Source organism: Heloderma suspectum, chromosome 5 (genome assembly GCF_057233095.1).
Source record: "Heloderma suspectum isolate Gila_16-S chromosome 5, 16-S_ref, whole genome shotgun sequence".
Lineage (NCBI taxonomy): Eukaryota > Metazoa > Chordata > Lepidosauria > Squamata > Helodermatidae > Heloderma > Heloderma suspectum.
This window is the reverse complement of record NC_139462.1, coordinates 232149185-232165558: the sequence shown is the minus strand read 5'-3', so window position 1 is coordinate 232165558 and position 16374 is coordinate 232149185. Positions and strand designations below refer to the sequence as shown.

General features: G+C 45.6%; 1 protein-coding gene across 10 annotated transcripts in view; it reads left to right on the top strand.

Moving 5' to 3' along the window:
* The window catches only part of LOC146345308 (KAT8 regulatory NSL complex subunit 1-like), an 81729-nt gene that overhangs the window by 56329 nt on the left and 9026 nt on the right, over window positions 1-16374 (top strand). For all 10 annotated transcript variants that reach the window (XM_084859615.1, XM_084859612.1, XM_084859616.1 and 7 more), the window contains 4 exons: window positions 7831-7996; window positions 13291-13431; window positions 14560-14726; window positions 15881-15999. In XM_084859615.1, the coding sequence (XP_084715741.1) occupies window positions 7831-7996; window positions 13291-13431; window positions 14560-14726; window positions 15881-15999 (593 nt within the window). The remainder of the gene's footprint in view (window positions 1-7830; window positions 7997-13290; window positions 13432-14559; window positions 14727-15880; window positions 16000-16374) is intronic.

The window sequence follows — 16374 nt, the reverse complement described above, 5'->3', positions numbered from 1 at the left end:
TCTGTAGTTCCCAAGTTCCTCCTTTTTACCCTTTTTGAAGACAGGGACCACATTAGCCCTCCTCCAGTCATCTGGCACTTCACCTGTCCTCCATGATTGCTCAAAGAGAATAGACAGTGGTTCTGAGAGTTCTTCTGCCAGTTCCTTTATTACTCTAGGATGCAGTTCATCTGGCCCTGGAGATTTGAACTCATTCAAAGTAATTAGGTGTTCCTTGACCATATGCCTATCAATCTCAAGCTGCAATCCTTCCCCTTCAACCTGTACTTCACCTTTGCCAGGGGGCTCATAGACCCTCTTTTGGGAAAAGACTGAGCCAAAGTAGGAATGGAGCACTTCTGCCTTTTCTTTGTCATCTGTTACCATTTTGACATCTTTATTTAATAGTTGAACCACCATTTCTTTCCTCTGCCTTTTACTGTGCATGCATTTGAAGAAAGCCTTTTTGTTGCTTTTAGCATCCCTCACTAACCTCAGCTCGTTCTCAGCTTTAGCCTTCCTGACGCCATCCCTGCAATTCTGTGCTACATGCTGTACTCTTCCTTTGTTACTTGGCCTTCCTTCCACTTCCTATATGTGTCCTTTTTTGTTTTCAGGTCATCTCTAAGCTTTTTGTGAAGCCACATTGGCTTCTTCTGTTGTCTTCCATCTTTTCTTCTTGTTGGAATTGTTTGTAATTGTGCCTTGAGAATTTCGTTTTTTTAAAAACTCCCATCCATCTTGGACTCCTTTTCTCATTAGAGTCGCTTGCCATGGGTCCTTACTGATCATTGTTCTGAATTTATGAAAATCGGCTTTCCTAAAATCCAGGGTCTGCGTTTGGCTACACTCGACTTTTGCTTCCCTTAGAACCAAGAACTGAAGTACAACATGGTTGCTTTCCCCCAGAGTTCCTGTAACTGCTACTTTATCCACTAAGTCATATCTGTTGGTTAGGATCAAGTCAGGGATAGCTGATCCTCTAGTTCCTTCCTCTACTTTCTGTAGGAGGAAGTTATTTGCCACACAAGTCAGGAATTTCCTGGAGGGGCCATGTTTTGCAGAATTTGTCTCCCAACAGATATCAGGGAAATTGAAGTCCCATATTACTGCTACATCATGCTTCCTTGAAACATTGGCTATTTGCTTTTCAAAAGTTTCATCCTCATCTTCTCCTTGATTGGGTGGCCGGTAGTAGACTCTGACCACCAGGGTCCTTTTATTCTTTGCTCCGTTAATTTTAACCCAGATGTTCTTGATGGGGCTACCAAGCTCATCCTCCTGTATTTCTGTGCAGAGATAGGTATTTTTCACATACAGTGCAACCCCACCTCCGTTTCTGTTCCTCCTGTTCTTTGTGAGCAAGTTATATCCTTCAACTGCTGTATTCCAGTCATGAGTCATGCCACCAAGTCTCAGTTACACCTATCAAGTCGTAATTTCCCTCCTGTATTAAGAGTTCAAGTTTGTTCTGTTTGTTTCCCATACTTTGGGCATTAGTATATAGACATTGAAGACCATGTGCTTCATAGTCTGGCTTTCTTCCTACATGTGTCTGAAGACTATTATTGGGCACTATTAGAGCTGTTTTCTCTGTTGCGATGCATGAGCCTTTGTCCATTGTTACCCCCAACTTTATCTCTCCCTTCCCCGTAGGATTCAGTTGAAAGCCCTCCTGATGAAGTTCTTCATGCTGTGGCCAAACACATTCTTCCCAGCCTTTGTGAGGTGCAGCCCGTCCCTTGCCAACAGTCCATCTTCCAGGAAGTATAGCCCGTGGTCCCAGAATCCACATCTCTCTCGTCAGCACCACCTTCGTAGCTAGTCATTCACCTGGAGCAGTTTTCTTTCCCTTTCTAGCCATATTCTAACTACTGGAAGGATGGATGAGAAAACTATTCTTGAGTTCTTGAGTTTCCTTCCCAAAGCTTCAAAGTCTGACGTGATTTCTTCATAGCTCCACTTGGCGGTATCATTTGTTCCCACATGGATGAGAAGAAAGGGATATCTGTCAGTGGGCTTTATGAGTGCAGGCAACCTTCAGTCACATCTCTAATCTATCCTCCCGGGAGACCGCATACCTGGCGAGTGCACTGGTCTTTACGACATACTTGGGTCTCGATCCCAGGCAGTAAGGAGTCTCCCACTACTACTACTCTTCTCGTTGTTGTAAGCCTTGGTTTCATTGCCTCTGCTTGACTGACCTTCAGCCTCTTGCTCACTCTCATGCAGGTTCTCCTGTGATTCTTCCTCTGCAGGCTGTCTTCCAATCTCATCCTCAAGTACCTGGAAACAGTTTCATAGCTCCACTGCTTCCACTGGTGCAGAGTGGCTTCTAGTTCTTCTGCTCCTAACTGTCACCCTTTTCCAAGGATTATCCTCTACTGCATTTTTCCTCACCTCAGCATTTCCCTGTTCTGCCTCATCTTGCTGTTGCTCTTCTAGCTTCTGTTCTTCACTTTGCTGCTGTAGTTCCATCGGTCTGTCCCAGAACTCTTCGTGTTCTCTTAGTCCCTGGAGGGTCAACAGTCGCTGCTCCAGTCCTCTTACTTTTTCTTCCTGCAATGTGATCAATTTGCACTTGTTGCAGGTGTAGGCCATGTTGTTCTCAGGCAAGAAAACAAACATTACACACCCCTTGCAGGTCACCACCACTGGAGAGTTTTATCCTTCCATAGTCTCTTTTCCCTTTTTGTGTCTAGCTTTCTGATTGTTCTAGAGTAGCCTGTGCCTGGTCCTCTACTCACTGGAGGTTAAAAACAGACTCCCACTCTTTGCCTTTGTCTCCTCTTCCACTGCAGCTCCCCTAGCGAACTCTTGTTTGCTCTCCCTGTTCGCTCGCTCTGATATCTCGCTGTGTGGGAGCTTGCTTGCTTCTGTAGTCCCTAGACCAGCTGGAGCAGCTTCCTCTGCTCACCTGGGAGGTGGGAAACAGACTGAAACTTCCTGCCCACACAACTGCTCGGAGTACTCAGGCCATACCATACTTCTACATAGCCATGAAGAATCGTACCAGCGTTACCTCCGCTTTGTCATTGGTACCAATGACTACCAGTTCTGGGTGCTACATTTCAGCCTAGCTGCCACTCTGAAGGTATTCGCCAAATGTATGGTGGTGGTCTGTTCCCATCTTCGGATGAGAGGTGTTGAGGTGTACCCATATATCGACAATTGGCTTCTGGCAATGTCGATGCGGAGCCATCTTCTTTGGTCAATAGAGGTGACTTTCATTCTCCTTCAGAGCCTGGGACTTTGCCTAAATCTCGAAAAGTCTCATCTGCAACCTACCCAAGTTCTACAATTCAGCAGGGGCACTGCTAGACTCCTGCTCGAGCAGAGCGTTCCTCCCCCAGGATTGAATGGAGGTGCTGATCTCATTGGCAGCAGAGCTAAATCTCTGCAAGTCCATTTCGGCCCTCAAGATTTAGTGGCTATTAGCCCTTATGGCTGTGACAACATCTGGGTCCGTTACGCTTGGTTGAATCTGAGGCCTCTTCATAACTGGCTTGTATGCAACTTTGATACCGAGTAGGACACCAGCCAGACCAAGCTGCAGCTTCCAAGGGATGTCAGGAACTCCATAAGGTGGTGGATGGTGCCAGCCAATTTGTCATTGGGTGTGTCCTTCCTTCAATCTTCTCCACCCCGACTAGTAACTACAGATGTGTCACTCTCGGGTGGGGAGTCCATTGCTCCAGCCTTACCATGGGCAATAGTTGGCCTCAGAAGCAACGCAGCATATCAGCCTTCTAGAACGCAGATTGGTAAAAAAGGCTCTTCAGGCATTTGAGCTGGTCCTGGTGGGCGGAGGCCTAGGTTACCTCCAACAATAGTTGTTGCGTACCCCAACAAGGAAGGGTGTACAAGATTGCTTCCACTTCTTGACCTTACACTCGAGGTCTTTGGGTGGTGTTCATCTCGTCTGATCGGACTGGTCGCAAGCCATGTTGCCGGAGTGAACAATGTTTTGGCCAACCAACTCAGCTGAACGAAGCTGACCTCCCACGAATGGGAGCTTGACAGATTGGTCCCGAGGGATGTGTTTCACCTGTGGAGCACACCAGAAGTGGATCTCTTTGCCATACAACATGGTGCTGTTTGCCAAGCCTTCTGTGGTCAGGCAGGCCATGGCACAGATTCGTTGAGAGATGCCTTTGTTCTCCAATGGATGGGAGCATTGTATTACCATTTTCTTCCTTTTCCCTGGATTATGAGGGTTCTGGCAAAGATTGGGATGGACGGTACGGAGTGCATCATCGTGACGCTGTGGTGGCTTCTGCTATCCTGAATGGCACAAGGGCAATATCGTTATCTCCCATCACGCCCATCCCTCCTCACCCGGGAGAACGGGAGGGTCCAGAACCCAGGCGTTGTGACTCTTTTCTTGATGGACTGGAAGATTGGGTGACTGAGACTGACTCTGTTCCCGCATCGATACTGAGGATTTTCAGTGCCGCTTGGAAGCCTTGTATGCAATGCAAGGAAATGGGCACCTTTCTCGTCTTTTGCTCAGGCTCAAAGTTTTTACCCGGTCCAGTGCTCCTTGCACCAAATCCTTCAGTTTCTTCTGTCCCTTTTTGAGAAAGGACTCAAGAGCTGGAGCCTGTCTGTGGTGCTGAAGGCACTGTCATCCAAAATCTTTGAGCCCTTGGTGACCACAGACTTATGCCTTCTCTTCTGGAAGGTTGCTTTTCTGGTGGCCGTTACGTCTGCATGACGTGCTAGTGAGCTCTGTGTGCTCAGAGTAGATCAGCCTTCCCTTCCCTTCCCTTCCCTTCCCTTCCCTTCCCTTCCCTTCCCTTCCCTTCCCTTCCCTTCCCAGGGGACAAGGTCGTCTTCAGACCAGACCCTTCTTTCCTACCCAAAGTTGTATTGGAATTTCATTGAAATCAGGACATTACTGTGCCTGCATACTTTGCTTCTCCATCTGTGCCCTTGGAGTTAACTTTGCATTCACTCAATGTTTGCATTCACTGGCCTTTTACAAGTTGAGGACTGAGCAGTTTCAACTTCTGCCTCGCCTGTTCATCTGTTATGGGGGCAAGCATAAAGGCCAGCCGCTTTTGACTCAGCACTTCACTACCTGAATCATCAAGACTATCGAGTTGTTGTATGAGCTGGCTGGACTTGAACTGTCTGCCTCAGTCGAAGCTCGCTGTACTCATGCGGTAGTGATGTTGGTCACATTCAGCAGGGGAGTTGCCATCCCTGAACTGTGCTATGCGGCAACCTGGTCGATACCGTCTCCCTTTATTAGACATTACAGACTGGATGTTTGGGCTAGAGCTGATTGTACTTTTGGTCGTGCTGTCCTTTTCTCTGTGTTGTAATAGGACACCGACCCACCTCCTTGTAATTTTGCTTGCTACTCACCCATATGTGTGATGCACTGAGACCATAAAGAAGAAAGACAGGTTGCTACCTGTAACTGTAGTTCTTTGAGTAGTTATCTGTGCATTCACACAACCCACCCACCGTCCCCTCTTTGGTATCATACTCAAGTTTGATGTTGGGTCCTGAAGATATTTCTTCTCACTTCCAAAGCCACAATGTCACTCTCAAGGAACTGAGGGAATAAAAGCAGCCCTCGAGCTAAAATAAATCCCCCACCCCTGGTGTATATATGATTATTTAATCATACTTGTCAAAGTATGTTAACAGGAAAAAATGTTTTAAAATGGGGATCCTATAAGGCAGGGGTGCAGAACCTCAGGCCCATGGGCCATATTCAGCCTTCTGAAGTTCCCAGTCTGGCCCTCTGTGGGTACCTAGAAGGCCATATCCCCATTCCCAGTCACCGATTGTTTGGTGGCTTCCAAGCTTTTGTGCAGTTTTTTCACCCCTTCTGAAAGGTCAGTATGCCTCTCCTAAGGCTTTGTTACTAGCAGTAAGAGCTTGAAGCTAAAATATGCTGGTATTTTGGCTCTGCCCCTTTTGCCTTCGGCCCCGCCTACCACTGGAATGTGGCCCTGCTGGCTTCTCTGAAATTTAATTCATCCCTTGGACTGAAAGAGGCTCTGCACTCTTGCTATAAGAAATTAGTGAAATAATAAACTGGGAGGATTTTAAATACATTTTTATCCTCTCATCCCTCCAAAGAGCCCAGGATGACATATATGGTTCCCCCCTCCTTTCCCTCACTTTTATCTTCACTGTGATCTTGTGAGGTGGATTAGGCTGAGAGACAAGTCAACTTGTGAGCTAAGCTTTGTGACTGAGTAGGGGTTTGAACCTGGGTCTTTCCAGTTCTAGTCATTCTGGTATTGCTGAATGTTCTGCCAAAAAGGTGCTTAGAAGCACAGAGATAGCTGTGGAAATAGGCAATACAAATGAGGCCTATTCAAAGTTCCAGCCACTCTGCTCCATCTCCTGCCACTGGTTTTCTTCCCCCCTCCCCTCCCGCCCTGGTAGAAAGAACATTTAGTGCTTACTGAGTATGCTCAGTCCTCATTGGGCAGTTTTGATGGGGATTTTTTCTCCACTTTTGTTTTTTGTTGGGGGCGGGGTGGACACATTTCTGCCCAGTATTAGTCAGTGATATGAGTTTATTTACACTTTGAAGCCTTGCTTAGAGAGGACCACAGGCTAAGCCATAAATGTAGCCTTAGCCAGTGATGTGGGGCAGAAAATTTTCAGTTCTAGCCAGCATAGCCAATGATGAGGGATGATGGGAGTTGTAGGCCAAGATGTCTGGAGGGCCACAAGTTGCCCACCCCTGCTTTAGGGCATCAGAAGATGTTCTGATGCAAGCTGGAAAAAAATCGTTTGCAGATGGCCCTATGTAAATTAATCTAATTTGTATTGGAAAATTTTCTAATTCAAAATTTTCTGGAAAACTCACATCACTGGTCTTAGCTACATTAAGTCTTGGATTTCTCCATTGATGGTCAGCTCTCACTTAATGTTTCTGGGAACATTTTGAAATAGTTTCTCAGTGGCAACCCAAAAATGACTGATCCAGATAATGAGATTGATCTTTTTTTCTTTTTTTTAAACCTCTGTGTCATTCGCCCTTTCCAGCCACTCCATCCCACCTTCTACCATTTCACCTTTTCCCAATTCAGTGACCATTCTGTGCCATAGAATCATCATTAGGCTGTCGCCCCCCCGCCCCGCCTCGCCCCCCCATTTCTTTTTAAAGATCTTTTGGGCATCTGCAAACCTCAGGAAACCTCTTGTATGTGGGTGCTGCTGTTTTGGCTGTAGTTCCACAAGCATGGGAAGACTTGAATTGTAAATAGAGGAAACAATAATGCATATTTTCTCAGCTCAGAGTTTGTGCTGCATCATGAGAACCAGTAAAAACTGAATGTCTTGGATCCAAGAGTGTTGTTCCGCCAGTGGAACAGTAACTGTTGGCAAAATGGATTTCCCCTCCCCCCTCTGCTGCCCCCCATATTCCAAAACTTCTCTGGAGGATTGGAGGGACCCTCCAGAGCAGATTTGAGGGACACACTGGGGGCTGTGGGGGGAATAGAGGACAGGGAAGTCCTGCTGCAGAAGTCTGTGTGTTGTTGGGTTTACGCCAATGTTTGCATATGGAATAACCAGGATTCTGAATAGAAGACGTCTGAAAGGAAGTGGCAATTGTACTTTTTATTCCCCACCCCTGCTGCTGTTGATGAATTTTTGGCATTAAGAACTACTTGCTTGTCTTTGTTCTCTGGAGTGTCGATATTCCCATAGGGAGAAGCAAAGTTTTCGTGCAGCTTCTCAGTGCTTTTCCTTTTTGAAGTATTGGGTCTTTGGGTTGCTTGGGTTACAGCCACCTTTAACTTATGTCTGAAACAAAGAGTGACTTTCTTACCACTGTAAATAAGTAGCTTTGTGTTCATCTGCTTCTTGTTCCAGCCACAGAAACCTCTCAACATGAAGTGTAACTGTGAACAGCCCAAATCCTGCATCTTGTGTGATTGTAAGGCATCTGTTCAGACCATAGACCCAGAAACAATGTCTTTAGAGGAGCGAGTAGCTCTGTTGGACTCTGGCTTTCATCCCATACTATCGTTTTCTAATGGTGAGTAAAATTGCAGCCTCTTTATGTGAAAGGAAAAACATTATTATTATTATTATTATTATTATTATTATTATTATTAAATTTATTAATCGCCCATCTGGCTGGTCACCCAGCCACTCTGGGCGATGTACAGCGTATAATAAAACAATAAAATTTTACAATAAAAACATTTTCTAAAATACCGTAACCCACCCCAAATGCCTGCCTGAACAACCACGTTTTTAATCCACAACGGAAGCTCATTAAAGAGGGGGCATGGCGGAGTTCCCTCGGGAGGGAGTTCCACAGAGTGGGGGCCACCACAGAAAAGGCCCTCTCCCTCGTCCCCACCAGTCTAGCTGTCCTGGCTGATGGGACAGAGAGAAGGCCATCCGAGCCTGATCTTGTTAAGCAGCCTGTCTGGTGTTGCTGGAGGCGCTCCTTAAGATAGGCTGGGCCGGAACCATATAGGGTTTTACAGGTCAAAACCAACACCTTGAATTTGGCCTGGAAAACAACTGGTAACCAGTGCAACTCCTTCAGCACTGGAGTGATGTGATCTCGCTGGCGGCTGCCTTTAATCAGGCGAGCCGCCGCGTTCTGTACCAGCTGCAGCTTCCAAACTGTCTTCAAGGGTAACCCCACATAGAGCGCATTACAGTAGTCTAAACAAGAGGAGACCAGGGCATGTACTACCGATGGGAGCAGATGGTCGGGAAGGCAGGGGCGCAGCCGCCATATCAGATGGAGTTGACACCTGAGCTGACAGCTGACACCTGAGCCTCCATGGACAGCTGGGAGTCCAAAATGACCCCCAGGCTGCGGATCTGGTCTTTCAAGGGTAGCCGTACCCCATTCAACACCAGGTCAACATCCCCCAGCCTCCTCTTGTCTCCCACCAAAAGTACCTTGGTCTTGTCAGGGTTCAGCTTCAGCTTATTCCTCCCCATCCAGCCACTCACCGTTTCCAGACATTTGGACAGGGATTCTACGGCCAACCTTGGTGAAGATTTGAACGAGAGGTAGAGCTGTGTGTCATCTGCATATTGATGACACCGCACCCCAAACCTCCTGATGATAGCCCCCAGCGGCTTCACATAGATGTTAAATAGCATCGGGGAGAGGATGGAACCCTGTGGCACCCCACAAGTGAGTGGCCACGGGTCTGAAACCTCCTCTCCCAGTGCTACCCTCTGGTACCTGCCAGAGAGGAAGGACCGGAACCACCGCAGTATGGTGTCTCCAATGCCCAACCCCTCCAGGCGGTCCAGGAGGATACCGTGGTCAATGGTATCAAAAGCCGCTGAGAGGTCGAGGAGAACAAGGAAGGAGCATTCACCCCTATCCAGAGCCCTCCTCATATCATCCACCAAGGCGACCAAGGCCGTTTCTGTCCCATGCCCAAGCCTGAAGCCCGACTGAAATGGATCTAGATAATCAGTTTCTTCCAAGTGTGCCTTCAACTGCATCGCCACCACCCGCTCAATCACCTTGCCCAAAAATGGCAGATTTGAGACTGGGCTAAAGTTGTTCAGAACTTGAGGATCCAAGGAGGGCTTCTTTAAGAGCGGTCTTATCACTGCCTCCTTGGGGGCTGATGGCATCACTCCCTCCTCAAGGGAGGCGTTCACCACCGCCCTGATCCCCTCACCCAGTCTCTCTCTGCAGCCCATAATGAGCCAAGATGGGCAAGGATCAAGTAAGCGGGTGGTCGGCCTTACAGATGAAAGCACCTTGTCCACTTCATCAGGAGGAAGAAGCTGGAACCGATCCCACAAAACCGGTTTGCCACAGGCCGCCTCTTGCTCACTAACTGTATCCACAGCGTGCAAAGTAACACTCCTAATCTGATCAATTTTATCTGCAAAGTGCCTTGCCAAGGCCTCACAGGAGTGAGGCCTCCAGTGGTTCAGGAGCCACAGGACTGACCAGACTCTGGACCACTTGGAACAGCCTCCTGGGACAGCACTCTGCAGATGCGATAGAGGCAGCATAATATTCCTTTTTTGCTGCCTTCACCGCCACGTGATAGGCTGAAGATACAGCTCTAGCCCGTGTCTGATCGTCTTTGGAGCGAGACTTCTGCCACCAGCGCTGTAGCCGTCTCACCTCCTGTTTCAGAGCTCGTAACTGCGGATTGAACCATGGTGCAGTCCGAGCCCTGTTCAGGGGGAGAGGGCGTTTCGGAGCCACCTGATCTAATGCCCCAGTCATTGCGGCATTCCACCCACCCACCAGGGTCTAATGCCCCAGTCATTGCGGCATTCCACCCACCCACCAGGGTCTCGACCGAGTGGCTGTTGGCATCTTGCCTCTTTAGGTGGCTTTTCTTCCTTTGACCTGCACAAGCAAGTGTATTTGCCACATAGTGTTTCAATAATCTCTCAAGGGAGATTTTCAGCACTGCTATTCTCTCATCTGCCACATTTGAGGAAGCTACATTTCTATCATATAGGAAGGGTGGGTTTTTTTTGCTACATCTGTAGAGGGAGAGCTTCTTCGAAGAATTACTATCACATCTTTTTAAGGCACTAAAGACTACCATATACACCCAGGGCAACTTTTCTTTTATCAAGGACATTGGACCCACGGAAAAAAAGGACGTGTGGTGGGCTGTCAGACATTAATTAAATCATACAATTAATTGTGTCACATTCTTAATGGTATAGTTAAAATAATTACCATACACACACACCCCTATCCATTCATATCCAGTGATGCAGCTTGGCAGTCTTAGACCCTGGACTTAATGGGACGTGGGGGGCTTTAGATGGCCTCGTGTTTTACTTCAGTCATGAAGCACACAGGTAATATTCCTTTTCGTCCACAGTGATTTTTTTTAAAAGCAATATTCTGAACACGTGCAGCTTTGCAATTTAAATCCACTTAAATCATGTGACCATCTTGACTATGGGAATAAAAGGGAGCTTGTTTCTCCTGCCCCAATGCTAATCACATTTTCTTTTGTTGTAGAAGAGGATAATATATTTAAGTATAATTAATAAAAAGTATGTCAGTATCCACGTATATCTCTACCTGGCCCTTGACTATAAAACGTTTTTAAACATAAAGAAAGGATGCTGCAGGTACCAGCATCAGCCCCCTTGCCCTCAGTATGCCCAACCTGGCCCAGGTGCTGATGCTGAGCCTGCTTGCTGCCACCCCATCGCCTGTCACTCTCTGGGCGATCATTTGAGGTCCCTCAGGGCTGCAGGGTCCTGCACTTTGACCCCAAGGTCCAGCCCTAGCTGCACCACTGTATGTAACCTATATATATATAATGATCATAAATAAAAGTACTCTGATGTCTATGGGGAGAGTACTGGGGTGTTGCCATCTCTCAAAGCTCTGGGTACTGAGGTGGTGATCCACCATTAGGAACAATACTACAACTATTACTAAAAAGGGAGGCAGATGAATACACACATCTGTTCTTTCTGTCAGGGAATATTTCTGCTGGTGCAGGAAAAATGGGTGGAGGAGGGAGGGAGGCTGCTACTAGAAGGTGCTTGGAGTACTTTCCAGCAGCAGCATGCAGCACTCCACCACCCATGGCACCCATATGGCCTCTCCCCCACCTATGGCATCCAACTGGTCTCTTGTCTCGCCTCCCTGGCAAGGCGAGAGCTACTCAATGAAATTAAGGTTTCCCACCCCTGATGTACACAAACTACTTGAAAGCAGAAATGTAGATGTGTAGACAGTCTTTGCAAACGGAATACAGTGTGCTAAAATTGCTGCTAATGACTCACAAAAATACTAAATGGCGTTACTTTTGTAAGGCCGCGGGTCGTTATGGGTTCGATAGGCTAAGTTGTGAGCAGTTGCAAAAGACCAGGGGAGAAATTATAGTAAGAGAAAGGAGAGTCTCAGCATTGCAATTCAGAAGCTCCGAAAATGGCGGGGGGAAGGCAAATGGAGTAAGTGCACCAAAAGGGGGATGACATCAACAATATCTCCCCCTTGGCAATGTCATTCTCTCACTTTTAAGTGCTGAACCGACACTTGTCAGTGTCCTTCTCTCATTCGACACTTCCTCGAGTCTCCAGCAAGTCCAGAAATGGGACTTCGCAACTGTGTCCAAATTAGCTTATACACACCTCCTCTTATCAATTTCCTTGTATGTTACCTACTCCACCTCCTGCACCCCTTGACAGCAGAAACATACAAGGATATTGACCAGGAAAGACTACACACATTGGGCAGCCAAAAGTGCGCTCTTGCAAAAGAATGGGAAAAAAGAATAATAAATTATGACCACGTTTCCGTACTCCTGAAGCACCGAAAAAAGAAATGGCAAACGAAGAGAGGTAGCAATCAGAATGGGGAGGCGGCTGGGGCGAGGAGACAAGACAGGCTCTTCCGCAGAAGCACCCCAGGTTACATGCTGGAGCCAGCTGGAGGACTGAGGGGGAAGGAGAGGGAGAAAAAGCGATGACAAGCCCAATTGTCTGTCAGGCATACCGTGGGTTCAGCAAACAACGAACTCACTGTGGCTTATTTGCAGGGTGACTTACCGTGATGTGTGAACTCGCCATTTCTTAGAAGGGGATCAAGTGTAGCAAGAGAGAGGACGGAGTGGTACAGACATGAAAAAAATGTAGTTGTGTAAAGGAACGTGTGTGGACAGAGATCTTTATTAGGCATGATAGTTAGAACTTCCTACATGTAAAGAAATTATACCTCTGAATACAGCTGCTGGGGGTAAACAGTGAGGGGTGATTTAATAAGGAAGACATGATCTCACAGTGTGAAGACTGATATAATAACCCAGTGTGTTGAGTAGAGATGTGAAAGCCTGGAAAGAATCCAGAAAAAAGTGGGCAGGATGGGGGGGGGGGCACAAAAAATTAGACCCCCCCCCCCCCGATTTGGAAAATTTGGGGGAAACCACCCACTCCTTGAATTGTCTTTTTGCCCCAAGTGTTCACAACTTCTAGTGTTGACTCAGTATTGTATTTGTGTATGTGTATAGGTGTGTCCTTGAATCCCTCATCCCAGCCATTGTCGCTTGACAAATCATAAGCTCTGACAAGTAGATTGTAATGACCTCTGAACCATAGAAATGTTATGTATGAGTTAGTGGTAATTCTAATTCACTTGCTGCTGTTTATTGACGGACTCCTTTTTATCTGCTCTTACCTTGCTTTTAATCTGCTCTTACCTTGCTTTTAATCTGATTGTTTTCATTGTTGTTGTTAGCTGCCTTAGGTGTGGTGTGGAAAAGGTGGAATATAGTGTAAATAATAAATACTAACAAGTGTAGCTTTGAAATGTGTATTTCAGAGGACCTTGTTTTCTTCTTCTGTCAATAGGCAACCCTCTTCATTTACACTTTGAAGCCTTGCTAAGAGAGGACCACAGGCTAAACCATAAACTTAAGACTCTGAAGATACCCCACTGGGGGCTAAAAGACCTTACCAACAACATTTCCTCATCTTCTCTCTCTGCAGCTGGTAAATTATAGAAGATATATGAGAAGCATAATTTGTCTCTTGGCACTAGTTCCCATTAAAGGCGCCACATCCTTTTTCAGTGGGGAAACGCAGTTGTGGGCAGGGGTGGTTCTACATAGGATTGTTACTTTGTTGTATCAGATAGACCAAAGGCTCACATCTAGTCCAGCATTCAGTTTTCAACAGTGGCCAGCCAGTTGTCTCTGGATACTCACCAGCAGAGCCCAATGGTGATGGATGTATCAGGTTGCTTGTCTTCATCATCTGGCAATCAGCTGTACGCTGCCTCTGTATGTGGAGGTTCTGCTTAGGTCTATCAGTAACTATTACATGTTATAGCTGTCCTCTGTGAACTTGTCTAATCCTTTTTAAAATCATCTAATTGAGTGGTCATCTTCACATCTTGTGATAGTGAATTCCATAAGCTGAAACTATCACAGATCAATTTTATTGAGTGACTACAAGTTCTAGTAGTAAATAAGCTGGAAAAAAATACCTGTCCACTCTGCTCATAATTTTGTATCAATTTGACAGGGGGATTTGTTGGTTTAGGTGGCAACAGGAGCAATATTTCAGGGTAACAAAGGTCCTTTGATGCCTGGCAAAGACCTTTTATTCTGAAACACTTTTTAAATTTGATATTTTCAACCTCTGCATTTTGCTCTTTCAGTGTGCTATTTTAATCCTGGAAGTTTTGATAGGCTTCTTGTTATTGACATCTGGTACGATCCTTTAGTTTTCCTTTTTATAATGATTGTTTTAATGTTGTTTTATCTAATTGTATTTGTGTTGATTTGGTGGTTTTAAATTGTGTTAATATTTTTGTAAATCGTCCAGAGAATGACAGTTATTGGGGGACTCAGAAATGGAATAAATAAGTATTAATACTCATGCATTGCACTCCTGCTTGATGATTGGAGGAACTATATTTTTTAAAAAGTAAGCTATTCCCAAAAATTATACCAGAAAAATGAACTTCCATCCACCCTGTTGGTGGTTGAACAGACATTGCAGAATTAGCATCTTCTGGTTATCTGTTAGTCCTGATGGGTGGGCACAGAATAGCTGTAACTTACTAAATGACTTGGATTTTCTCTGTGTTCCGCTAATTTCATGTTTCATTGTCAGGTTCTCTTCTGAAAGGGTCAGCCAGTCACAGCTTGTTTGTTCCTAGCCCTCAGACCCACAAGCCTAGTTCTTTACATCATGTGCCATCTCTGTGCCTGGAAAATACTCCAACCACACACTCCAACCAAGTCCCTGGCAATTTCATGGCTGCCGGCAGCTCCGCATTGGTGAGTTGGAACATGATCCCTCTGGCAAACAGAACTGAAGAGAGGAAATCATGATCTAATGTTGCTGAGTGACCTTCCTTCACTAAGTAAGGCATGTTTGGGAGTGCAAAACCACTTTTAAAGGATGTGCCATTCTAACCTTGAATTGTCTCCTAACTTGCTTTGCTGTTTCAAAAATATCCCCTTTTTGCTTTTAAGAATATTATTTTTTTGATATTCAGATTACTGCAATAACACAAAATGAACCCTTAAATAAACTTTTTAAAAAGCAAGACCCAAAGGCTGAATAAAAAGGTGCAGTTGAAATAGAGGCGAAGACTATTCTCTCATTCCTCTTTAATCTTTCCTTTAGATGAAATATTCCCATGTCCTTTAACTGTTTTGTCTTGGGTCTTGTTTTTATATAAATTCTTTTACATTTGTCCATTTTACATCTGCCTACTTTTCTCTGGTGTACTTTTAAAAAGCTGAATTCAGATACCCTCTGCACTTACTAATAAACAGTCTGATCTTGAAGACATGCATCGATTTGGTAGGGCATGAAGTTGGATGTGTTTGTCCTGTCAAAGTGACTTTGATATCCTCCCTCAGGAGCATAGAGTTGTAGTTGCATGGTAGGCAAAATACCTTTTGTGCTTCTGCTTAGATAACTTTGTCCCCTAGTCCAACCCTGTCGTAGCCCTTTTCCTATCCCATTCTGTGCTCCATAAAAAGCTTCGTGCAATGTCAGGTGACAGTTGATTTAAAAAAGATTTTTATCCCACCGTTCCATTAACATGCTCACCATTGCAGAAAGCAATTGTGACAAAGCCCTGCAAAAATATAGTAAACATAAGGATCCTTGTCAAGCAAGCCTGAGTCTATGTGGAAAACTGGGTCAGTAATAGGTGATGCTGTTGCAGGCATATCAGTAGTGACCCTCAGTGCTGTGTTGTCACAGTTTTTTTAGGTCCCACCAACATGATCCCATAGCATGTGGTAATATGCTGGTGTAGAAGTACTTGGAACGAATCCTGGACATGTTATTTGCAAATACAGTGACAGTGGGATTGGGTGACATCAGTTAACCATGGGGTGCTTGTGCTAGTTAGGAAGAAATGCAGCAATACCATGTTCTTGTATTCTTTTTTATGGTCTTTATGTGGCTTCCGCAGCCTGCAAAGAAGAAAAAAGTGGAATGTTCCTATGACATCAACAATATTGTGATCCCAATGTCAATGGCTGCGGCTACACGGGTGGAGAAGCTGCAGTATAAAGAGATTTTGACACCAAGGTGGGTCTGCTTGGAAGTTTTTGAGACTTAGTGAGTTTACAGAGCAGCTGGAATCTGTCCATATATGCACAAGGGCATTGTCTTTCATGAAGAAATACAAATAGCTACTACACCAAGAAATCCCATTGTCCTTTGGCAAGACTTAAGAATGTAGCATGCTATACCAAATGACTTATTGCTCTTCAAACGCAAGGCTGGATTTAACTTCAGTGGCACAACTTCCATAAGTGCAGCAGTCCAGCTTAACTGGAGTTCCTGTTGACCTGAACTCTTCTCTTTGAGGTCCCTGATATTGTGTCATATCAACATATGTTTCCTAAAGACTGTGTATTGTGGAGGAGCAGCAGCAGCTGTGTTTCCAGATATGGAAGAACT